Below are 25,674 nucleotides of genomic sequence, written 5' to 3'. Positions count from 1 at the left end.
AAAGGAACAAATCCACCATCTTCATCACCCATTAGGCAAAAATGTGATTGTCTGGTGGGAGGGACAATATATTTCTGGCCTAGACAGCATCGTTGGTCTCATTGAGCAGCAGGGTCTGCCCAGATACATAAGCCAGAAACCTAGAAGTCACTCTTGGCAGCACCCCTTTCTTTAGCTCCATCCAAATCCTTTTAATTATGTCTCCTAATGTCTCAAATGCATTTATACTTCTCCATCTTCATCATCACCTTAGCCCGTGCCACCATATGCCCTTGTTCAGATTATGAAACAACCTCCCAACCAGCCCACTCTAACTACTCTTTCTTCCTTCCTGTCTTCTGATCCAGTGCTCTTTTTGAACTGGAAACCCAATTATTTCACCTTCCAATGGCCTCCCACTGCGCATAGGAAGAAGACAGATTGATTCCAGGTAGCCTGCAAAGTCCCTTAATCTGCTCTACCCGCCTCAGGCCTCATCAGGAAGGCCACACTCCTTCCTGCCCAGCTGCAGCTACCTGGGCATTATTTCAGCCCCTCGTACTCTTCTTACCCCTTTTATCACTAGGCCTTTGCCAGTGCTATCACCCTGCCTCTTGTGCTCCCCCTGCTTCCCTTTATCCTCTAATTCACAACCATTTTTCCATTAGATCTTAGCCCCAAGTATCACTCCATGACATCAGCGATGAGGTGAGTTTTAGTTTACCATTGTATCTAGCTCAGTGCTTAATATATCACACAAGCTTACTGAATGATGATAATAAGGTAATAATAACAACATCCCCTTATACAGTATTTACTGTTTTCAGCACACTCTTCAGACTGCCTTATACAATTAACTCAATTATGACAACAATCCTATAAGAGAGATACTTATTATTCCCATTTGACAGATGAGGGAACTGAGGCATAAGAGATTAGAGACTTTAAGTCCCATAACTAGTACATGGTGCTATGGATTTGAACCCAGGCAGACTGACTGCAGAGTGGTTGTTGCTAATCATTGAACTAAGTTGCCTCTTTTATATTTATTGAATGAGTATATGAATATATATCCTGGGTTCATGTTGGGATTTCTTTTGTTTGTGTAATTGGAAGAGTATTGCACGCTGTAGAAGCTTAAGTATGTTGTAGCCCACAGAACAAATAGTTGTGTTTATTCACTATATAATGAGCTAGATGCCCTGCATTTTCTCACTTAATTCTCACTACAGCCATGCATCATAGGTATAAATTCCCATTCTGTGAGCAAAGAATAGGAGATTCAGGAAGGATCTCAAGTCTTGATCTGTTGATATCAGAACTCATGCTTTTTTTTTTGCGTTTTTCTTGTATTTGTGAGAGATAGAATTTAATCTGGGCCTTCTATGTTGCATAGAGTTTAAATAAGGGGAGAAGAAAATGTTTAGCATTAAGAATGAATTGAAATTTAATTATACCAAGATTAACCAGTTAAAAATAAAATGAAAAAATAAATTGTTTCATAAAGCTAGAAAACACAAAATATCGAGGGGTTTTAAAAAGAAATGCATGAGTGACATGGGATTCCAAAAGGAGATTTGAATAAATGGAGACACTGAGTCCCCAAATGGGACACTTAATATTGCAGCTATTTCAAGTCTTCTGCAATTAATTTTAAAAACCAATACAATTCTAATAAAAGCTCCAGTTTTTTGGAAGTAGCTTAAATAATTCTAAAGTTTATTTGTGAGAACTATCAAGAATTTCAAAAAAATAAGAGTATTGATAGAACTTTCATGAACAGATGGTAGAGCTTATTATAAAATTACAGTAATTGTAACAAAAAGGTAGTAGTGTATTGGCATGTCAAGAGACAAGTGGCCTAGAGCAGAAACTCCAGCCACATATCCAAGAAGGTATAAGAGTTTGATATGTGTTAAAAGTGACATAATATAAATTAATGGGGAAAAGAATATTCATTCAATAAATAGTGTGGAAGAATTGGTTCATAATTTGGAAAACAATGTTAGATCCCTACTTTGCACCAAATATCACATTGAGTATCAGAATACAGTTAAATGCAAAACTTGAATCCATTCAACAAACTACAATGCACGTATCAAAACCGTGCTTTCCTACAATATCGGGAAATTCTCACTATGGGTGAAGTGAATATAGCATATTAAAAATATATACACAGAATCTTCTTAATTTTTAAAAATAAAGAGGGAAAATAGAGAAATCCTGCTAAGGACATAGATCACTATGCAAATCGTGGTTAACATGGTGGGCTAATAAATATTCTTTATTTTCTTCATGATACTTTTTTCTCACGTTTCTACTAATACTGATTAGCTTTTGAAATCAGAAAAAAAAATTTAAGGCAGATTCTAAGCCACATTTTAAGGTCTGCAATGACTATATAACATATTTTGGGGTGGGAGGGGGCATTATAAGTCCTGTCTGCTAAAGGAGATTTATGGAGGGGAAATTGGATTCTTCTATGGGAGAGTTTTAATATGCTTTCAAGAGAGAAACTCTGCTATTAACTATTGAGTTAACTCTGTCAATAATCTTGTACACTCTTGAATCAAAATTTGTTTCTGATATGCAGGATCTAAGATAATTATGTAGAGAAATGCAACTATCTGAATTTAATCAAATGCCTTTTCTTTGTTTGGGGACTTAGGGATATATCTATGAAATAATTTCCTCTTCTGAGCATCTTTTTTAAAAACTGGTTGTTTTGCCTGAAGATACACTCTTAATCTTAGTTGCCTCTTACCTTAGGTTTTTCAGGGTTTTAAAAACCCTAGGGCGTTGCATGGAAAATTTAACACCTGAAGGGGACACCTGGCATGTGCCTGAAGCACTTTCCATTTCCTGCCAGGCACACAAAGGAGAGAAGTCATTGTGGGCTGCTGGAGCACTCTTCAGGGGTTGATTTACAAGTGTCTCAGATGTGTCCTCAGGCAGCTAAGAGCCTTCAGTTCTTGGGACTATATTTAAATTACAGAAGAAATAGAGTGCAAGTGACTTTCAGCAGAGGACCCTTATCTTCTCATTTTCTCTGCCGTTTGTAAATAGATAAGGTATTGGCTCAAATTAGTTCATTAGTCCAATACATCTGTTTATACAGGTCCTTGACAAAGCCTGCTGCAGAATGTACAAAGCAGAATCTTAGGTGTAGAATTCTCTTTTGAGCTTGATGTTACTTTCTCGGAGAAATCTGGCAGACACGTCCATGCATATACACTCTCACCTTCAGAGCTAAAATATTCTATTAATTTTTATAATATTAATTTATAAGTTTTATTAGCTTTGGTTTTCACCGCAAATATCTAATCATCTTGCTTATGAATTTCAGTTGTATTATGCCGATTTTATCTCATGTGTATGGCTGAAATCTATAAGCAAGATGAATTGTTTATACTTCAGAAAAATAATGTTATATAAATGTATTTCCCCTTTTCGCATATTTTAATATAAATATTGCCATTTGTTAATATATATTAGTATTTCTGTAAAAGTGTATATTATTTTATAATATTCTTTAATTCCTGTTCACTACTCTTTAAAGGTACACACACACACACACACACACACACACACAACCTCTACCTGCTGCTTCACATAGGATACAAATCAATCATGGGTTTAATGGCTAGAAGTTAAGCAGAGAAGGGAAAGTTAAGCCCCAGTTGGAAGAAACAAAATTTCACAAAGAAGGAGGAGGTGTCATAGTAAATGGCCAAGGTTTTGAGTCAGACTTGACTACCATTTACTGCCGTAACTGTGTGATCTTGGGTGAATTATTCAGCTTTTTGAGGCTTAGTTCCTTTATTAAAAAAAGGAGTAATAATAATTTAGGATGAATGAGATGCTATTTGTGAAGGATCCTGTCCATCTTAATTATTTGCATCCTTTTACTATTCTGACCTTATTTCCCATAATTGGTTTCTTTAACCATTGGATCAAAAGAACTGATACTTTTCTCCTTCATGAGGAAATAGATTTGATATATAGCTCAAGTCTAAGAGGAATGAAAATGTAGTGACTCAGTTAACCAGACTGACAATACAGGAAAAGAAATCCAGGCTGACGTTTGGTATTTTGTTAGTGTGGAATTTCCAGGTCTCAATGGGAGCCCAGTTACTTGATATCCCAAACTGTTTTGAATCATTTTTACTGGTATTTTTTCACTCATACCATTATGCAATCTTGCAGTGATCTTAGTGAGTATAAACAGAAACAAATAAGAGAACATACCCTAGAATCCAGAACCTTAGAACTGAAGGGACCCTGATTGATTATCTCGTTCAGTCATCTAATTTCTACTGAGAAGTAAACAAATGCCAGACAGTTCATAACTTGACCAAGGACAGAAAGTCAGCGGGTCATTCTCTCAGAACTGGATTGCAGGTCTTTGACTTCTCATACCATTGGTCTCAAGACAGTGCTGCAAATGGTACTTTACTCCAAAGCAACTTAAATTCTTGCAATGTCATAAATAAATGATCAGCCATATTACTGTTATATGATTACTCTAAACATTTGGATCTTTTGCTCTTTAAATAATTCAACAAATTTATATAAAGTCTATATACTCCGTTAGAGGATATAATAAATACTGCAGAGTATTAAAAATCAGTTATTTTAACTGAGGTCTTGATACAGTAGGAGAACTGTCAGAAACAAACCTTGTTAACCTGATTTTCCAAATTCTGTTAATGCTGCCAGTGTTCTACTACCTAGCCTCAAAACCCCTGGGTTGTTGATTGCCTTCAACCCTTACTCCCATATTTAATCAGGTGCCCAAATACTGTCAGTTTGACATCTGAAATATATTTTCTCTCATTATTTTTTCCCCTCCTGTTTCAACTTATATCTGCCCTGCCTCCCAGCTTGTATGTCTGCCTTCAAATTACATTTGCTTCAATTTATTACACACATCCTCCCAGAAACATTTTAAATATTGGTCATGGCTCTCTGTTTCCAACTGAACAATATTCAGTGTTTAAGCATGGCATTAAAGATCCTCTAGGATTTGATCTGGAATGCTATATTTTTAAAAATTAAATATCAGTGCTCCAGCCTAATTTGGTTTGACAGCTTACCTGAAGTTTGGAGGCTGAGAAAGAGGCATCCAGGAAGGAGTGAAGAGAGTTACAGAGTGAACATCTAAGTGAGTCCAGCGGTGGGAGAATTATGTTACATTCAAGGACCTACAGTGGAGCTGGGAGAGGCAGGGTGGTACAAGCAGAGGAGGCTGGAATGATGGGGTGTCCCATCCCAGAGGTCCCTAGGGCAACTTTCCCAGCTGCAGGCCCAGGCATCATGAAGTTCAGGAATGTGCCCAAGGCCAATTGCCTTGAGCCATTTAGCTGGAACCTGAATCTAGGTCTGCCCCACTGGCCGGTCTTCTTTCTCCGTAGCCAGCTGCCTCTCTCAGTCAGTTTGTCTTTCTGCCTCACCACGGGCCCCATGTTCTCATCTCCTGCAGTCTGGGGTTGCACACACTACATCTGTGAATCCTACTGCTTTGGAGATATTCCCGTATAATTGAATATGCTTGTGTTTCTAGCCCATCCTTCCCCCATTGTATCCTTGAAACCAAGTCAGTTTAAATTCAGTAAAACGTGTCTTATGTTGGCTGACTTGATAGCGACTCCTTGTGCCGTTCTTTCTGGTTCTCGCTGATTGTCCCTGGTGTGGTTCACTGATTTCAATCACCCACTGTGCAGTTAGTACATACGTGTGAGGTATTAGGAAAGCTTGATGTAGGACATGACAGTCTTTTCTCTGGTGCATCAGGTAGCGAGGCATATGGGGTTGTTGTGGAATTCAGAATGACTTGTAAATCTGGTCCTAGGTGCATAAATGTGTTCTTAGCAGCTCACAGATTCTCTTTTTCCTCCCGGCATCCTCTCAACAGTGACTGCAAGAAAGCAATTTAATTCTTTAAGATAGTTCCTGCATACTTAAGAAAAAGTCAAGGGAGAAACTAAATAAATACTTTTTAACCTGCAAGTTTAGAATGTGGGATTATTTCTGCTAGGACTATAGTAAAAGATGAACCAATTGGATATTTGGGTTCTCAGGAATAAAACAACTGAGAGGACTTCCTTTTTTTTTTTTTTTTCTTTCTTCATTGAATCGACTGGTTTATTGGCTCATCATTACATTAACATACTTTCAGGAAAATGAAAATAACCCTAATTTCAATCTGTAAAACTAAACCATACCCTGAGAAATGAGAAATTTTTAGAAAACCAAGCTCAACAGCTATCTGTCAGTCAAAGAATTTAAAATTCATGTCAAGCTCATCTTAGGAACTCACATTGTCATAGATACACACTTTGCAAACGCGAGCAGACTTGCCTTTTCAAAACCAAGAAAATACACGGTGATGTTCAAAAGACCTTAACTGAGGTGCATGTGGTACTGCTTAGACCAGTAAGGACTTACTCTTGTCCAGGATCATGAGATACAGTCAGATGTTTTAGATTTCATTAATGAAAACATAAAACAATCTTGCTGTAAAATTTATGAGGCTGACTTCATCTCTCGCCATGCCAAAACTTTGCTGTATGCTGTTAATTTTAAGCTACACACTAAAGCACATCACAACTTTACAGTGTTTTAAATAGATGGCTGACATATAGCCTTTGACAATATTTAGCACTTTATAGCAATACATTAGTGCTAACTTTAGAAACTATAGCATAATGAAACTTTACAGCCAATTAAGTTGATGAGTCACTGTCAGCCTCTTAAATTCCTCTTTAAGATGAATAAAAAAAGCAAATATAGGATGCAAGGAGCACACTGTAGCTCTTGTAAAATCTTTAAGTGTCGTCATGAAGTTGAAATGTTAGGGAATAAAAAAATATGTTGTCTAAATGGCCCGGAAATAAATAAAATTATTTCTTTTAAAATTTAGAAATGGTGATAATGTTCAGTCTTTTCGTTTGTCACCATGTACTTACATAGATTGATGGAGTCTTACAATGTTCATTGACTCCCTTGACAATGGTCGCTAGACAGCCTTCTGAACTTTTATTAAAAAAAAGAAGTGCAAAGTTGGACATATTTAATCTCCACCCATACTACTCATTTATAACTAGTTAAGGATAAATAGTTTGACAAGTGAAAACTTAAATACGTCCCTTTCATAATATGCATGGTATTTGAGAATTAATTATAAATCCATTATGTATGAAGTTGAAATTGTTTTAGGAAAAATCAAGCAAGAATATGCTAATGAATTAGGGTATCTCCATTAAAATTTATCAGGAAAGTATTGTATATAACTTTATCCCAATTATTGAATGTTGAGAAATATCTTTATAAATTGGTAGTGAGGTTGCAGTAGCATTAAAATAAAATCATAATATGTTAAATACAGAACTCTTTGGAATAGAGTAATTTAAAAATATAAAACATTCGTATACCACTGTCTCTTACATGTATTGCATGGGTTGTGAAAATTTTCCAAATTCTTTAATGTTCTCACAGCCATTTCTTTCTTTGAATCAATTTGGCTTGGGCATTTTTGCCATTTCTATGCCTGCTGTTCATACTCCACCCAGTGGTAATAGAGATAAAGAAATTCTCTCTTTTCTTTAAAGTACACAAAAGAAAACAAATCAGAAAAACAATATTCACAGAAGTGTGGTGTGTGGTGTGTGTGTGTGTGTGTGTGTGTGTGTGTGTGTGTGTAGCAGAGGGATTTACAGAGCAGAATTACAAAAAACATAACCTGGAAATTTAATGTTACAGACTTAATGTGTCCCTTCCAAATTTATATATTGAAATTCTACCCCCTAATATGATGGTATTAGAATGTGGGGCCTTTGGGAGGTAATTAAGATTAGATGAAGTTTTGAAGATAGAGCCCTCATAAATGGGATTAGTACCCTTAAAAGAAGTCACCAGAGGGATGCCTGGTGGCTCAGTTTGTTGAGCCATGCTCTTGATTTCAGCTCAGGGTCGTGATCTCAGGGTCATGAGATTGAGCCCTGTGTCAGGCTGAGCATGGAGCCTGCTTAAGATTCTCTCTCCCCATTGCTCTCTGCCCCTCCCCCACTTACTTGCTCACATGCACATGCACTTTCTCTCTCTCTCTCTCTCAAAAAAAAAAGTCAACAGAAGTCTGTTCTCTTCCATGTAAGGGTATAATAAGAAAATGGAAAATGGCTGCCTGCAACCCAGAAGACACCCTTCACCGGCTGTTACCCTGAGTCTGAACTTCTAGCCTCAAGAATTATGAGAAGTAAATTCTGTTGTTTATAAGCCACCTGGTCTTTGGTATTGTTATTGCAGCTTGTACTAAGGCAGTTAGATGTCTGTATTTGCAAACTACAGATTAGTCATGTCCCTACGTTGGGAGATGCTGATTTGGTAAATCTGGAGTGACCCTAAGGAATCTGCACATAAGAAGATAATCAAAAAGTGAACAACTGCTCTGGATGCATATCTTCATTTCCAGTTATTAAATCAGTGATGCAAAATAAATGAAACTGGGATCTTCTTATAGACCGAAGGACCTACCCTCAAAGTAGTTTTTTCCATCTTGTATCATTACGTTTCTGTGTCATTTTGCCTCTTTTCTTCAAAAGCAACCATGCTGGTCTACATAGGACTATCTAGGGTTTGGTCCTGTATCCTGAGACCAACCTCAATTCTGGACTAACCAGAGCGGCTGGTCACCAGATAAGATCATTAAAGAAACAACTGTATTTTTTTGGTTCCTGTGACCATTCTTCAATATTTATTTATGAATTGTCTACTTTGTGGTTAAAACTACAGGAGAGAAATTTTTAGCAGAAGCTGAAAGGGCTGTTTTCATAGGTCACTTAATGACATTCTGGACATAGCAGTGCTGTCCTAGTACCCAGGAGACAAAGTGCCACACAGAGATAGGGAGAAGATAGTGCTCCCATACCCGCACGGATCTTAGTTTAGATCATACAGCTAATGCAGGTTGAAGGAGTCAATATACCTTTTGGCACCTTGTACGTGCTCTTTGTGAGAACTGATCTTTCCTCATTGCTTCCAAACTTATATAACCCTCAATTGGAGGTTTTAGGGAAATGAAGTAATTCCCTATAATGATAGCCTGGTTTTAGATCTATTGAGATTGACATAGAAACAGACTACATAGAAATATGATAGGCAATTGGAAATGTGGGCTAGCAGTTAGCTGACAGGAAAGTCCTAGAAAACTAATTTATCAGACTGCTAGAGTCTATTATGAATTAAATTGATTACTATAAGTTGATCTAATGTTTCGGACTCTAAAACCAACCTTTTTGAATTCAAATATATATGTCTAGACCATAGAAATAGTAATAGTTAAGGTGTTGAAAATGAATGGATTATGAGGTTGGACAGAAAAAGGGGACTCAATCTTGGGGAATGGAAAATTGAGTCATCAAAAAAATCTGAACAGACTTGTCTAAAAAGGAGTAACAGAATTCAGCATTATGACAGACTGCAGAGAATAGGGAACCAACCAACAGCATCTAAAGGATCAGCATGTAACAAGTGATTAAGACCAGAAGAAAAGATGTTCAGTGATTAGATGGATAGAATGAAGGAATTGACTGTCACATTTATCTACAAGAAAATCAGTGGTTTTATCAGACTATAAAAACCCAAATAGAGGGGCGCTTGGGTGGCTCAGTTGGTTAAGCATCTAGCTCTTGATTTCAGCTCAGGTCATGATCTCATGGTTCATGGTTTGTAAGTTCGAACCCTACGTGGAGCCCCACATCAGGCTCTATGCTGACAGCATGGAACCTGATTGGGATTCTCTCTCTCTCTCTCTCTCTCTCTCTCTCTCTCTCTCTCTCTCTGCCCCTCCCCTGCTCATGCTCTTTCTTTCTCACTCTATTTCAAAATAAATAAATAACCATAAAAAGATAAAGAAAAACCCAAATATAAAACAGCCATTTTAATTCAGCTGACTAATTAGTCTTAAGAAAAATATTTGTTGAACTTAAAGACTACTTATTTTTTAAAGGTTACCAAGTGATCTCCATGGGAAAGTTTCAAGTGTTTGCTTTAGGTCTCTCCAAGCGTTAGTGGATGTATAAAGTTTGGTAGGGTGTGGAAGTGCTGGGAGATCCTTTTTGGTTCTGACCTCAATATCATTTCTGTAATTTTTTCTTGTGCACATTCTTGCCATTCACCATACTTTTCAGGGGAATGAATGAATATTGGGCTCCAAGTCTGAGACCTGGGAAGGCTTCCATACCTGCCCTCTGTGCCCAAAGTGAACTTCTCCTCCTCCATGAGTCTCAGTTTCCTCATCTTCAAAATGAGAATGTTGGATTATAACTAATTATACATTATCTGATTTTAATATCAAATTTACATTCCATTTTAAATTGTAAGCTTTTATTAAATATTAAATGATAAACGCCATGCTAAAGGCAATCCCAAAGCCAATTCTCAGCCTTAAATATGCCCAAACACAGGTACAATTATTCTGAATGACAATTAATTTGAGAGCTCTACATCCTTTTAACAGAAAATTAAAATAGGAAATTGATGAGGATTTAATGTACAGCATGGTCACTACGGTTAGCAGTACTGTATTGTATACTTGAAAGTTCCTATGAAGGAAAGAAAAGGAAAGGAAAAAACAAGGGAATAAAAGGTTAGTCTATTAGGTAGTAGATATGTTAACTAACCTTATTCTAGTAATCATTTCTTCTTGAACTGAGTTCAAGAAAAAAAGTTAAGTCGAATGATTCTTCTAAAGATAGCTGGTTTACTTAAGGAAATACTGTCATTTAATATATACAAAAAGGGCGCCCAAGTAAATGAAGCACATTCAAAACAAGAATAGATATGGGAGGAGGGAAAAAAGACCTTACTTTGAGACACTAATTAAATGATGATCCTAGAATTGAAGTAGATGAAAAGGACAAAGTCTGCACATTTTACTTAAAAGATCAAGTCATAACCAGAATGTTATGTAATTATTAGAATGTACAATGTAATAGGACTCAATAAGGTGGAAATAAAGATAATGAAACTATATGTTTTTATTTAGTTAATATCTTTTTGTTGCTAATGGAATAGTTTCTGTTCTTTCCAAATAAAAAATTCAATACCCAGTTTAAAAGCCTGACTCAGTAAGTATAGGATTAAAATAATTGGGAGTAAAATCAAATAGTTGTGTCTCATTAAGTGTGTCTCATATGTGGAAATCTTAGCCCTAATGCCATATTTTAGTGGATCTAACACCAATTGATGGGTTTTTTTTTTAAATTTTTGCAGGGCTGGAGAGAATTGCGAGGGATTCATCTTATGAACAGGAAGGAAAGGTCCAATTTGTAATTGATGCAGTATATTCCATGGCTTATGCCCTGCACAACATGCACAAAGATCTCTGCCCTGGATACATTGGTCTCTGCCCACGAATGAGTACGGTGGACGGGAAAGAGCTACTTGGTTACATTCGGGCTGTCAATTTCAATGGTAAGTTACAACTTTTTTTTTTGTCATTAAATACTTTAGAAGTGACAGAATCTGTCCCCTCCCCCCACTAAATATAGAAGACACACAAACAGAGTGGAAAGCACAGGATTAGAAGCAGTTCCCCTTTTAATCAGAAGTGTGAGTTTTTCCACCTGCTTTTAAATCTCAAACATATTTTCTGTGCTCCTGAAAGAAACATTAATCTGCTCCTGAAAGAAGCAGAAGTTAAAAATAAGCCTCTATCAATCAAAATATTCTACTTAAATATCACTATTTCAGAAATAACTTAGGAGACTCATTTGGAACCATTGACAACAGATTAGATTTCTTTTAAAATGTTTTGTTTGTGTCATTATTAGAGAAGGAATTGTAGATATTTTGTTTTGAAACTGATTTTAAGCTTTTTAAACAGTAAACTGACCTGAGGAAAGTAGATGATTTGGAGTGGCTATATGTTTACATTCTAAAAGTGCCATGTTAAGTTTCTGCATTTTCTCCTTCCTTGTATCACTTTCAATGATTTGGTCAATTTAAAGCAATGAGCTGCATTGTGTAAGATAGAACCACATACAACGCAGGGTAGATGGGATTTGCCTCCTGCTGAAGCAGAAATGCTGCTTTCTGTAAGTGTCACAGAAACTGATACAGAATATGCTGGACCCATAGTATTCGGCTAAGAATAGCCAAATGCCTGTCTGAAGTGATGGAATTATTGAATGCTGCTGCTCTTTCATGAAAGTTGTAATGGTTGCTGCCCATGATTTTGACCATTATTTTCAAATGAAATGTTAGAATGCTCTGAGCTGTCTAATTCTTTCTGTTTGGCTGTAATCCACACAATGGACATGCCTCCGAGCCGTGCATGGCGCTGCACTGTCCATCATAATACACTCCAGTGACCTCAGCTGCCAGCCTTTCTCAAAAAAGCACAAGGTCATCTTCAATTTAGAATTCAAGTGGAAACTTCTTCTTTTGCTTTGTGCAGGCAACATGAGGCAAAATTTGGTTTACATTCAACACAGAGTATCCTCGTCTTCAGCAGAATTTTTGTGAGACATTACATAACCATCCTTTTGTTATGAATATAAATATTAAGGGAATTTGAAAATAATTTTCTTGCAATTATAAAACTGAGCAAAGGAGGGGTATTATAATGCAAGGTTATTTATCCTTACATGAGGTTGGGAACACTCCATTTATCCATGTAGTTAGAACGTGTGAAGAGGAACGCAAATGAATGTTTTCCTCAATAACTGAAGCTCACCTCCAGACGATGGGAAAATCTTTAAAGAAATACCAGATTAAAGTATTTCAAAGGTAAATTACCAGTTTCTCTCTTATCTTAATCATAGATAAAAGCCAAACCCTTCCTTGATGACTTCTATTATTATACCATACTGTAATATAATGATGCTATTAAAGACTATTAAAAACATCTTAAAGCCTAATGATTATTAAGACAATTTGCCTCTAGACTTCAGTGATTTCTGAGTTCTTCTGTCCACTTTTTAGTCTTTTTCCCCCTTTCACCTTACCAAAGTGCTGTTTTTGTGATTGTTTTGGGGGCTGGTCTCTTCCATAATTTGCTTCTTTCAACCCACTACAGACAGAGAAGTACATATAAAATTTCATTAATTTAGTCGAGATGTATTCATTGAGCATGTAGACTGTGTTAAGCATTCTGATAGGTGCTAAAGATACACTACTAGTAGTCAAAGCAGATATGAGATTTAGAATTTCTTGGGGGAATTTAGATGTGAATCAGAAAAGCACACAAAGGGATAGTAATATAATCTGTAATGAGGGCTAAAAGTAGAGGTGTGCTGAACTGAGGGTTTGTAATAGGGAAACATCCCTCCCTAGTCTAGGGAGTTGGGGACAGGTGAATCTGAAGGAAATGAGTGTCAGAGAGAAGAGTAAGATAGAGCATGAGAGGTCTTATAGGCCATTCTTTTTTTTTTTTAATTTTTTTTTAACGTTTATTTATTTTTGAGACAGAGAGAGACAGAGCATGAACGGGGGAGGGTCAGAGAGAGGGAGACACAGAACCTGAAACAGGCTCCGGGCTCCGAGCTGTCAGCACAGAGTCCAATGCGGGGCTCGAACTCGCAGACCGCAAGATCATGACCTGAGCCGAAGTCGGCCACTTAACCCACTGAGCCACCCAGGCGCCCCTTATAGGCCATTCGTGAGATTTGTTCTTCATCTTGAAGCAACAGGAGCCCACCGAAGCATAATAGAATTGTATCTGATACAAGAGTAAGTATACTCCAGATGTGAGGATCACATAAAATACATGAATTTTAGTGTATGAACTTAAAATAGAATCTCTTTGAGCTCCCTGGAGATTTATTTTACTAATGGCTTGAAACTTGTCGGTATTCCAATAACTGATGATACAAGGTAAGAGACTTGAGCATAAACAGATTGTCATGGATTATATAATCCTTCTGAGCTTTAGTACTTTTCAGGGAGTTCATCAAACATTTTTTTTTAACATTTATTTATTTATTTTTTTTTTGAAAGACAGAGACAGACTGTGAGTGGGGCAGGGGCAGAGAGAGAGGGAGGCACAGAATCTGAAACAGGCTCCAGGCTCGAGCTGTCAGCACAGAGCCTGATGCAGGGCTCAAACTCACAGCCTGTGAGATCATGACCTGAGCCGAAGTCAGATGCTCAACCAACTGAGCCACCCAGGTGCCCCGGGAGTTCATCAATTTTTAAATTTCATTATTGGCTTATCTGTTAGTGTTCACTAATTATTAATTCCCAGCCTGTTTATGATAAAAAACATATACAAGGTGGTTCAAATAGAAGTATACTATCTATCTATCTATCTATCTATCTATCTATACCCTTTAAGGAGGAAGAAAGAAGTATGGTAACCAGAATACAGGACTACATCAGGTTCTGAGCTTCCAAAGCAGCCAAAATATAGAGACATTCAGTGGGATACATAACTGTCATTATGTGATGGAAACAAGCCTACCTATTTTTTAAGAGAGAATTAATTCTCTTGGAAACTATTTCTAAATGAAATGTATCATATGGGATTTTAACAGCCTCATAAACAATGTTATTTAACAAAATTTTACTGCAAAAGCAGAAGCTTTCTCTTTGGCTGTTTTGTACGTATACCCACAATCAAAGCCAAGAATGTAATGCTTCTAACACTGAAGGGTATTTTATTAAAAGAGTTTTCAGGAGGAGGGAGATAATCTTTGATCTAGATTTGCAATTCTTTCAAGCTCAGATGATATGGGGATTACCATATTCTATTAAGAATAAATGAAGAGCTTTTCCTTTATAATCTGCTTTTCAAACTCTGTCTTCAAAAGAATGCTACTCAGAAGTCTGACATTTCAGCCAGTCAAAATAAGAACCACGGGGTTGAAGGAGAAGCCATAATCTTGGACTCTCCACTTCCCCTAGTGCTACCTGCCTGTCCTAGAGGTACTTTGAAATGTACCAATAGCTACATGGAGTGCACATCAAATCCACAGACTGAAATATCCTTTTTCTTCACAGGGCTTTCATAGAAACTGAAAGTAGACGCCTAGAATGTGTGCTGGGAACTTAGCTAACAACTATTACATAACGCTGACTGAGTGGTTTGTGTTAGTGATGGTCACTGTTCTCACCTAGTGAGATAGCCAACTCACTTCCCAAAGCCTGGAAGTAGGAGGGGAACCTTGGCCAAACCCCAGGTTCCTTGAGATCAGTTTTGAATGTTCTGAAGAGTTGAGAGTGTACTTGACTAGACCCAGAACTGCTTACTGTACATGACAACAAAAAATTACTACATAATAAAAGTATTCTTAGCATAGCTATTACCAGTTGTCAAAGAATGAGCTTTGTAAGGCAACTGCCAATTTTGTATAGTGTAGCCTTCCAGGTTTTCTGTCAGAATCACTGAGCTACAAAATGTACTCTCAAGTTATTTAAAAAACTGACCCATTGGATGGAATTATTTAGTAACGCCCCTTTCAATATTGGATAATGTCTACCCTAAAGTGTAATTTCTGAGTAGAAAAAAAAATTGTTGTTAAACTGGTTCTTTCTGGCATTAATGAGATATTAAGGCAAGTTGCTTTTCCTGGTTCCTTTTAATTTGAGACTGTAAAACACTGTCATTGGTATGAAGGGAGACTCTTCTTCCAGTTGTAATAGCAGGAGGTGAAGGACCCAGAACAGCTGGATGCTGCACAGACCATTGGTATAAAATTAAAGGGAACTGTTTAAAACTCAGTCTTGCTGAGATTGTAACCTTGTGTGTGGTATGCCTAATTAAGCAATGATTTAAAGATACTTGGTTTAAAAGGTCATGCTTCTTCCAGTCTATTGTTAACTGAGAACATAACAATCATCTTGGAATTTCGAATGATGAATGATTAGTATTTCAGGCCAGAATGATTCTAAACACAACTAGTTAAGGGTGAAAACCCTTAGTAAAACGATTAAACTACAAAGTACTATTTCCATCAAAGACTTAAACAACAATGGTGGTTTAATTGAATTAATCACTCAAACTGATATTTTCTCATCAACAGAAAACGTGAACCATATTCTGCATGTGTATTTTAAGTACATTCTGAGTCATAGCATATCTGGAATTACTCATGTGGTCGTTACAACTTTTCTCAACCTATCCTCTGTACTCAGGGAGCCAGAGGGAAACAAAGATCTGCCTTTTGGATTACTTTTATTGCTACCATTTGAACAAAACACTTTCCATAAATTTTTAAATCCAAAGATTTATCAAAAGAAAAACACAAAATAAAGAGAGGAGTTCAGATTTTTCAGGAACTTAAGCAACGATGTCAATTCCTTCCATCTGGTCTATAGGCAATAAAATATTGATACTTACATCTTGTATAGAATCAGGGATTTTTCTGTTGCCATGAGAACCTTATTTATCATAAAGAAAAAGTGTTCGATAGAATTCCAGTGGTATCTCCTAACTCCTTTTCTCTGTATTTGAGCTCACATCAGGGGCAGGGCAGGCACAGCGGCATACTAATCAGGAATCTTTGATTGTAGGTAACAGAAGCCCCTTAAACTTGCTTAAGCTAAAAGAAAGAATTTATGGGGCGCCTGGGTGGCTCAGCCGGTTAAGCGTCTGACTTCAGCTCAGGTCATGATCTCACAGTCCGTGAGTTCTAGCTCTGCATCAGGCTCTGTGCTGTCAGTTCAGAGCCTGGAGCCTGCTTCAGATTCTGTGTCTCCTTCTCTCTCTGCCCCTCCCCCACTCACGCTCTGTCTCTATCAAAAAAAATGAATAAACATTAAAAAAAATTAAAAGAGTTTATGAAGGTATGTCAAGAAACCCCATGGCTGAATACAACAGGGCCTAAGGAAAGGACTGGTTATAAGAACTAAAAACTGGCCAGAAATCCTAACATCTCTCTGTCTGCTTTGTTTGATTCTGTTTATGTTGGTCTTCCCCATTTTTAGGTCCATAGGGTAGGTAGCTGAAGGCCATCTACATTTCTAGAATTTAGCAGCTATTTCTTCAGGGCACCTGCTAAAATTAACATGTACGTATTTCTAAGTCCCAATTCTAACTTCTTGGAACCTTGAATCTCATTAGCCATACTTAGGTTGGATGTCAGATTGGTTCCAAATTATCAGTGGCAAGGAGCAAGTAGTGCAGACGTGGTTGTCATGGGACACTCCCCGTGGTTGAAAGGGACATTTGGGAACTTTCTATAAGTGACTTATGGGGAAAAGTTGAGCAAAGTGAGCAGAGAGGTGAAAACCTGATAGTGGTGATGCCACTGCGATCTCAGAATCTCATTGCTTCTTTAAGGGTGTGTTTTTTTGTTAGGCTAGAGGAGACACAGTTAAGAATCACATAGAATCTGTGAGAATCTGAGAGAGGAATCGACTCTGGAATTTTGTAATGCTAGTCTTTGTACTGTGGTTGAATTTCCTGACATGAAGAAGAATGGTCAGCTTCTCCTAACTCACCACTGAGATGGTGGTCTAACCATTTCAGTGCTCAATATTCTAAGGAAAATATGTGAACACGTGCCTGATTACAGAGACTAGGATAGAGGTGGAATTTACCAGCATCTTATTTCTTTTTTAGAAACCTTATTGATTTCAGGTACTTAATGCAAATATCTATTACAATGTTGAGTGTCTATGAACACTGTAGTCTGATTCTGAAGCAAATTTGTTTGCATAAAATACCTTTAAACTATCTAAAAGAAAAAAGTATGACTTAATATTAGGGAGTGTACTATAAACACACTAATAGGTTAAATAAGACAATGATGAATATCTCCTAAGATTCTGTAAAGCTATTTGATTAAAATACATCCCTCATTTCTGTAAGAAACACAAAAACATTAACTAGTAATGGAATAAATGTTTAACATGATAAAGTTAGACTCTTAGACTTCAACCAATTGTATACTTATAGTTGTTATTACTATTAAAGAAATGGATTATTCCTATTACCACTATAATTAATATTCTATAAATTTTTACCAAAGTGATAAAACATGAAACAAAAATAACAGAGATGACGACTAAAAATGAAAAAGTAGTAGTATGATTATTTTCAAATGATTCGATCTCAAGGCAAGACACTGAAAAATATATTAGAGGTACTTACTTCAGGAAGATGATCAAATAAAAAATTAATATTAAAAACCTGAAGAGCCTTCCTTTATACTAGAAAGAAATCATTGACTAATATGTGGGAAATGAAACTCTGCTTCCTTTGCAAAAATATTTAAAATACTTTGCAATAAATTGAACCAAAAAATATGAAAGACCTATATGAAGACAACTTTATTGAAAGACATTCCTTGTTTGTAGATAGATAAACTAATTATAAGAATAATGTTAAACTTTTCTGAGTAATCTGTATTCAGGCTTAGTATAATTTCAACCAAAATGACAAAGGAGTATTTTCTGGAATTTGAAATAATATTTAAAATTTTAATTGTGAGAATAAATTAATAAAAATAACTGAAATGATTTTGAAGAGAAATTTATTTCTACCAAACATTTCATATTTAACCCTAATGATAAGCCATAATAATCAATCCAGTATGGACCGAGTGCTGAATAGGCTTATGGTATAAGGAACCAGACAGAAATAACCAGAAATATATAATGATAATAAATAAATAAGTTTACACATTTATATGTACATATTTACATATGAATTTATGATGTGATAAAGATGAAAAAGGGAAAGGACATTTTATTCATTGAGTATCAATTTACAGTAAGATCAAGTGAGATGATTCCTCCACATAAGAGTATTATCCACTTGGAACTTATTTTATTTTTTATTTTTTAAAATGTTTATAATTTACTTTTGAGAGAGAGAGCTCACACATGTGCATGTTTGTGCACAAGAAGGTGAGGAACAGAGGGAGAGGGAGGGAGAGAATCTTAAGTAGGCTCCACGTCCAGTACAGAGCCTGACCTGGGGCTCAGTCTCATGGTTGTGAGATCATGACCTGAGCCGAAATCAAGAGTTGGATGCTTAACTGACTGAGCCACCCAGGCACCCCAGGATTTATTTTAGACTTCAGTGAAAAAGAAGCAAAAGAAAAAAAATAGAAGACAGTCCATTAGATTTGAATGGGGAAGCTTTTTGAGTTGGACAGTGAAGGAAATTATAACAGGAAAATAGACATGTTTGATTTAGTAACATTTTAACACTGTCAGATGTTAAAAATGATCATAAACACAGTTTTAAAACAGAATATAAAGTAAGGCATATATTTGGGTTATTGTGTCAAAGGATAATGTCACAAATATAAAAAGAGCCACCAATGATGACATCTTGAAGAAGTCAGTTGGCAAAACTCGTAAACATTAGTAAACATTTGAGGAAATGTTAACCTTCACTAGCAATCAAATAAAGAACATTTAATCAACAATAAAATATTGTTTTCTACCTATCAAGTTTACAAAGACTTGAAAATTATAATAGTAATTATCAAAAGGTAATTATATTGGTTCTTCCAAATATGCTTGGTGAGGGTGGTATTAGTGTAATTGTTTTTCAGAGAGTATTTGCTCAGCACATATCATTACTTCCAGAAATATATTCTAAGGAAAATATTTGAAATAATTGTATTTACAAGAATTTATTACAAAACAAGAAAGCCAAATCACACTTTTGTTCTGTTTCTAATTGAATCCACCAACAATATGTCACATAGGGTCATATTCCTGTCATATTCCCAGGCTTTTATCTGAGCTCTGCCATTCACTTTTCTTCTGTGTTGTGAACTTATCTTGACCTCTTAGCTTCACCTTTTAAATAGAAGGATTATCCTAAAATATTCTAATCTTTGAAATCTCTTCCAGCTCTAAATTCTCTACATACTCTTAAAGGTAAAGGTATATTTTTAAAACACAGATGTCTATCAGTGTTCTTATTGTTGTCTTTTTTTGTTATTACGTATACTCATTTTCATCTTTATGAATCATTTATTTATTCACCTATATTTTATTGGCAATCTTATAAGGTTTGTAATAAAAGAGTTCTGTGTTAGACATCAAGAATACAAACAAAGACTAAGAGGCGCCTCGGTGGCTCGGTCAATTAAGTGTCGACTTCAACTCAGGTCATGATCTCAGTTTGTGGGTTCAAGCCCCACATTGGGCTCTGTGCTGACAGCTCAGAGCCTAGAGCCTGCTTCAGATTCTGTGTGTGTCTCTCTCTGCCCTTCCTCTGCTCTGCACTAGTCTCTGTCAAAGATAAATAGGTAAGTTAACAACAACAACAAAAAAGAATACAAAGACTAATGAAACATGGTTCTATGTGTTCTCAGATGTCATAATGTAACAGAGGAGGGAAACAAACATGTTACCAACAAAAATTCAGTTTGGTAAGTGATATGATAGAGGCATGAGCATATAAGAACCCAATGTAAAGCTGAGATTAGGAAAATATATAAGGAGAGCCTCAGAGTACAACACATCTGGTTTAAATTTAAACACAGATGGAAAGTGACATTTCTTAGGTGGACAAAATGGGGAGAAGGCATTCATGGCAGTCCATCAACTGATAAAGGGGTAAAGATGTTATATATATATATATATATATATATATATATATATATATATATATATATAAAATATTACTCATCCATAAAGAAGAATGAAATCTTGCCATTTGTAATGATATAGATAGAGCTAGAGAGCATTATGCTAAGCAAAAATAAGTCAGTTATAGAAAGACAAATACCATATGATTTCACTCATATGTGGAAACAAAACAGACAAAATAGAAGGTAGGAAAAACATGCATTCTAAAAATGCTGAGCATCTACAGTGTAAGAATTCAGGAGTGTGGCATGAGAGCAGCCTGGAGATGACCAGATGAGCTTGCTCTTGTTTAGAAATCTCTGTCATTCTAGTGTTTGAAGGTGACACAGCAGGCAATAGGAACCTGAAGCTTTTTGAAGAGGACAGTGAAGTGCTAAAATTTCTGTTTTAGAAAAATAACCTTGGCAACAATTTGCAGACTTGAGGAAGTGAGATTGAAGACAGGGGTGGTTAGGTTAGGAGACAGTTCGAGTAGTCCCTATGAGAGAACAGTACCTGAAATGGGAAAATGAAAACACAAATGAAACGGAAAGAGGGGGAAGAGGGAGGAAAGGAACATAGAATTATTTGAAGGCTGTCTCTGTTCTGGGCACTGTGCTTTGACTAAAAACCAAGAGATTTTTAGAGATATATTAACCTCCCCAAATGATCTTTCTTTGCAACTGTAATAATTGCATTACTGGAGTTAATGTAGTATTTTAGTATATATGTTATTGATAATACTGGCTTTTTATCTATTTCTATAAGTAAAAAATGAGATATATAACATGTCAATATGTGGAAAAACTGACATGAAATGCCATCTCTAGAAGCTTTACCACACAATGTCCTTGTGATTAAATATTATTTATTTAGTAAATAGAGATAAAACAAAGTCAAACATGATGAAAGTCAAGTGTGTTTATCTTACATATAAATATCCTTTTTGATGATTACCTCATTTGAAATAAAATTAAGAAAATAACTACTGTAAAAGCATGGATTGCGAGTAACTTGTCTACAAGTATTCCACAAGATGAGCAAACCTTTCTAATAAATTTTAAGTTGATAAATGAGAGATGTCTTGCAATATGAGTAGTACCCCAGAATGAATTATGCTTGCAAACCAAGGTTTTATGTATTAATAATTTTGAAGTATTTTATATAATTTATTTTTGAAGGTGAAAGTTTGCAGGTAGTAAAGTATTCCTGGAAATACTGTATATATTTTTTTCAATATTTGAAATTTATTGTCAAATTGGTTTCCATACAACACCCAGTGCTCATCCCAAAAGGTACCCTCCTCAATACCCATCACCCACCCTCCCCTCCCTCCCACCCCCCATCAACCCTCAGTTTGTTCTCAGTTTTTAAGAGTCTCTTATGTTTTGGCTCTCTCCCACTCTAACCTCTTTTTTTTTCCTTCCCCTCCCCCATGGGTTTCTGTTAAGTTTCTCAGGATCCACATAAGAGTGAAAACATATGGTATCTGTCTTTCTCTGTATGGCTTATTTCACTTAGCATCACACTCTCCAGTTCCATCCACATTGCTACAAAGGGCCATATTTCGTTCTTTCTCATTGCCATGTAGTACTCCAACGTGTATATAAACCACAATTTCTTTATCCATTCATCAGTTGATGGACATTTAGGCTCTTTCCACAATTTGGCTATTGTTGAGAGTGCTGCTATAAACATTGGGGTACAAGTGCCCCTATGCATTGGTACTCCTGTATCCCTTGGGTAAATTCCTAGCAGTGCTACTGCTGGGTCATAGGGTAGGTCTATTTTTAATTTTTTGAGGAACCTCCACACTGTTTTCCAGAGTGGCTGCACCAATTTGCATTCCCACCAACAGTGCAAGAGGGTTCCCGTTTCTCCACATCCTCGCCAGCATCTATAGTCTCCTGATTTGTTCATTTTGGCCACTCTGACTGGCGTGAGGTGATATAATACTGTATATTTTTTAAAGAATTGAACATGTAAAAACAAACAGACTTATTTGAAATTAGGTAATTTTTCAATTTCTGATTAAGGAAATTTTAGACTGGTTATAAAATATTAATCCTACAAGTTAAGTCATCATGAAATTTAACAGTGTAAATGTACCTGCCTGTGTTTTCTAACTGAATAAGGTTTGATAAACCTTTTATAGCCATAAAGAACAAGGTTTATTAATCTCACATTTCTTCCCTCAATGTATAAAGAGTTAAATGGGGGCCAAGATGGAGCCAGCATCTAATAAAAGCTTGAGACAAATCAGTAGCATTGCCTTTGTTTTTCCTATGGTCCTCCATAGCTTCACCCACTGCACTGGGCTTCTTTTACTCATTCTTTGTTCTTATAGTTCCTGAACTTCTTCATCATGTGCAAAAAAATTACAAATAAATGATAAGTAAATCCGAGAAAGAGATGAGATGCTGTGGGCTTAGCAATTGAGGATTAAGTTCTGGTCTTGGGTCTAAACAGGGATATACAATAATTCTTGAATGAAGAATAAAAAAGTAGATGAAGGAGCAGGAAGGATTTGGAGCAGCAGGAAGTTTATACTTGACAGTTTGTATTTTACATAGTGATTAGAAGCACAAGCTTTGTACTCAATTTGAATCCAGTGTCACACCTCTCATTACTTTGTGATCTTGGTCAAGGAGCAAAATCTCTTTAAATCTTTGTTTCCTCATCAATAAAATGGGGATGATATTTTTCAGGGTTCCTGTGAAATCTAAAGGCAGGGTAATAGTACATAGAAAGTGCCTAATAAAGAGATAGATATAATGTATTATATATGAAGGATATTTTATCAATAGAGATATAATGATTAGTACTTAGGTCATCTTATGAGGATGATGAGGTGGGTGGATTGGGACTGAACACTTGGGAATCTTCAGAAAGAGACAGAATTAAAAAGCACTATATACAAGGATCATTATGGGAATGAACAAGACAGATGGAAATGATGCTTCTCACCATGGCATCAATCAACAAGGTTTCCCCAGCAGTGTCAGCTTCTTTGATATAGGAACAGAAATGTGATTGTGCTCACAACATTCTCAAAGTAGATGGGAAAGTGCTTTACTACTGATATGGGCATCTGATGAGTATAGAGTGGATCAAATGGGGCTCATTCTCTCATTATTTCTTCTGTTTCCTTTAAAATTATGTATTTTTTTTAATGAAGGAAAGAACTTAATGGGATAGCTCCCATGTTATTAAGGGTAATTATTTTCTAGTGGTATTTTGCTTCAGAAAGAATCTACCCGAAAATTATAATGGAGACTTGATTATTTTTCTCTTTAAGGTTATTAACTCTTATAATTACATTAAAGTTTAATCAAGAAGTTAGTTTGAAAGTGAAGGATATGAATGAGAAAATTCTTTTTAATTTGGGTGCCTAATTGTTAACACTTTTGGGATTTGGGTTTTCTCAGTCTTTGGAATGTGTTTGAAAACCACAACTATAAAATATCTTGTCTTTTGGACCATATAAACACCTTTGACTGTAGCTAAGGGAACAATTACCAAATTTTATTTAAAAAATATTTATGGAGTGTATATTAATTACATTTATTTGAAAATGTCATACACATGAGTGTTCATTGAGTGTCAATTATATACCTGAACTATGCTATTTGCATTTTGTCCCTCTTCCATTTTTCACTTCTTCTTTTCCTTTCTTCATTTTCCTTTGTATCTTAAACTTCTTTCCCACTCCTTTTATCCTCTTTTCATCACAATAATTCTCTATTTGCTCTTGTGATCATTCACTAATCAATATAGTGACAAGTGGCTGGGAGCATGAGCTTTTGAGTTGAGATAGAGATGAGCTAAAATTCTAGCTCTCCCACTTAGGTGGTAAATCCTTGGGTAAGTCATTTATATTTTATAAACCCTTATATTCTCATCTTTGGATGGGAATAATAATCATACCTACCTTGTAGTGTTACTGTGACCATTTAATGAGAGAATTCACCCTTAAGGGCTTGGCACAATGCCTGGCACCTTGTGAATAATCAACAAGTCATAACTATTATTTTTTTCCTTCCACCACCTGACAAGAATAAAGCCTCTGAATATGTTCGCTGATTTTCAACCATACACACTTTAACACCCCTCAGATCACACCCATTCATACACATTCCCCCACACTTTAGATTTCAAAGCATCTGGTAACTCTCTTATAGTCAGTAATACTGCGTTGTCTGAAATTAATTAACTTCTTATTTCTTCAGGGCTTAATTAACCTATTTTTAAGGATTGTTAGGTTTTTTAGTTTACCTTTTCTCTCTTCTCTTGGAGTTACCTTCTGAGTCTATCATTTCTTATTAGCACCATAGGGTGAGGTATAGGAAAAAGAGGACATAAAGCCCATACTAGTCCATTTTGTGCAGAGCAAAACGACATAATAGGTAAAGGGGTGGAGGCTGTTGCATGAAATTGTGTTCAGAGAATGTGTTCGGGAATATACCTCCTATGTTAAGAAACTCTTCAGAAACTCGCTTTGACATAGGCTGTAAAGGAGACACGTATGACCTGTGCAAAAAATTTAGCTGGAGGTCATTGGGCACACTCAACTCCACTAGAAAGAACTGTTGTACAGTGAACAAACCATTCTGTTGTCTGTGCCCACAAAACACAGAAGGATGGACTTCACATTATAGAATTAGTTAAAACTCAGAAGCCCTATTCACTTTTAATAGTAATTCAAACAGGAATGAAAATGCACATTTTGGCAGGTAGTAGGGGTCTGGTAAAAGTCTCCCAGAAAGATATTTACTAATTCCTACCTTACTCTTCATCCTGTTTAAGAAAGCTCTAACACTCCCCAGATCTTCTGTTTTCCTTGCTGGATGTCTAGCTTACATAGGTGTCCCTGTGATTTATCCTAGCTCATGAGTAACACTAAGAAATTCTAGCCTGTTGAGTGATACATCCAAAAGGCCATTCCTCCCGGGTCCTTGGAGCTCTCTTAATTTCCTTTTAGATCTCTATCCTTATACTAACTGCAGTCTTATGTAAACATTTCTGTACCCTCATTTCTATCCCCTCTTTGCTTCTATCAAAACTTAATGAAGAATGGGGCGCCTGGGTGGCGCAGTCGGTTAAGCGTCCGACTTCAGCCAGGTCACGATCTCGCGGTCCATGACTTCGAGCCCCGCATCA

General features: G+C 36.2%; 1 protein-coding gene across 7 annotated transcripts in view; it reads left to right on the top strand.

Moving 5' to 3' along the window:
- The window catches only part of GRM8 (glutamate metabotropic receptor 8), a 768,989-nt gene that overhangs the window by 479,648 nt on the left and 263,667 nt on the right, over positions 1-25,674 (top strand). For all 7 annotated transcript variants that reach the window (XM_045052711.1, XM_019825761.3, XM_019825760.3 and 4 more), the window contains one exon: positions 11,251-11,451. In XM_045052711.1, coding sequence (XP_044908646.1) covers positions 11,251-11,451 — 201 coding nt within the window. The remainder of the gene's footprint in view (positions 1-11,250; positions 11,452-25,674) is intronic.

This window comes from Felis catus, chromosome A2 (assembly GCF_018350175.1).
Source record: "Felis catus isolate Fca126 chromosome A2, F.catus_Fca126_mat1.0, whole genome shotgun sequence".
Taxonomy (NCBI): domain Eukaryota; kingdom Metazoa; phylum Chordata; class Mammalia; order Carnivora; family Felidae; genus Felis; species Felis catus.
Note: the sequence above shows the minus strand (reverse complement) of the source record. Positions and strands in the feature narration are given on the sequence as shown.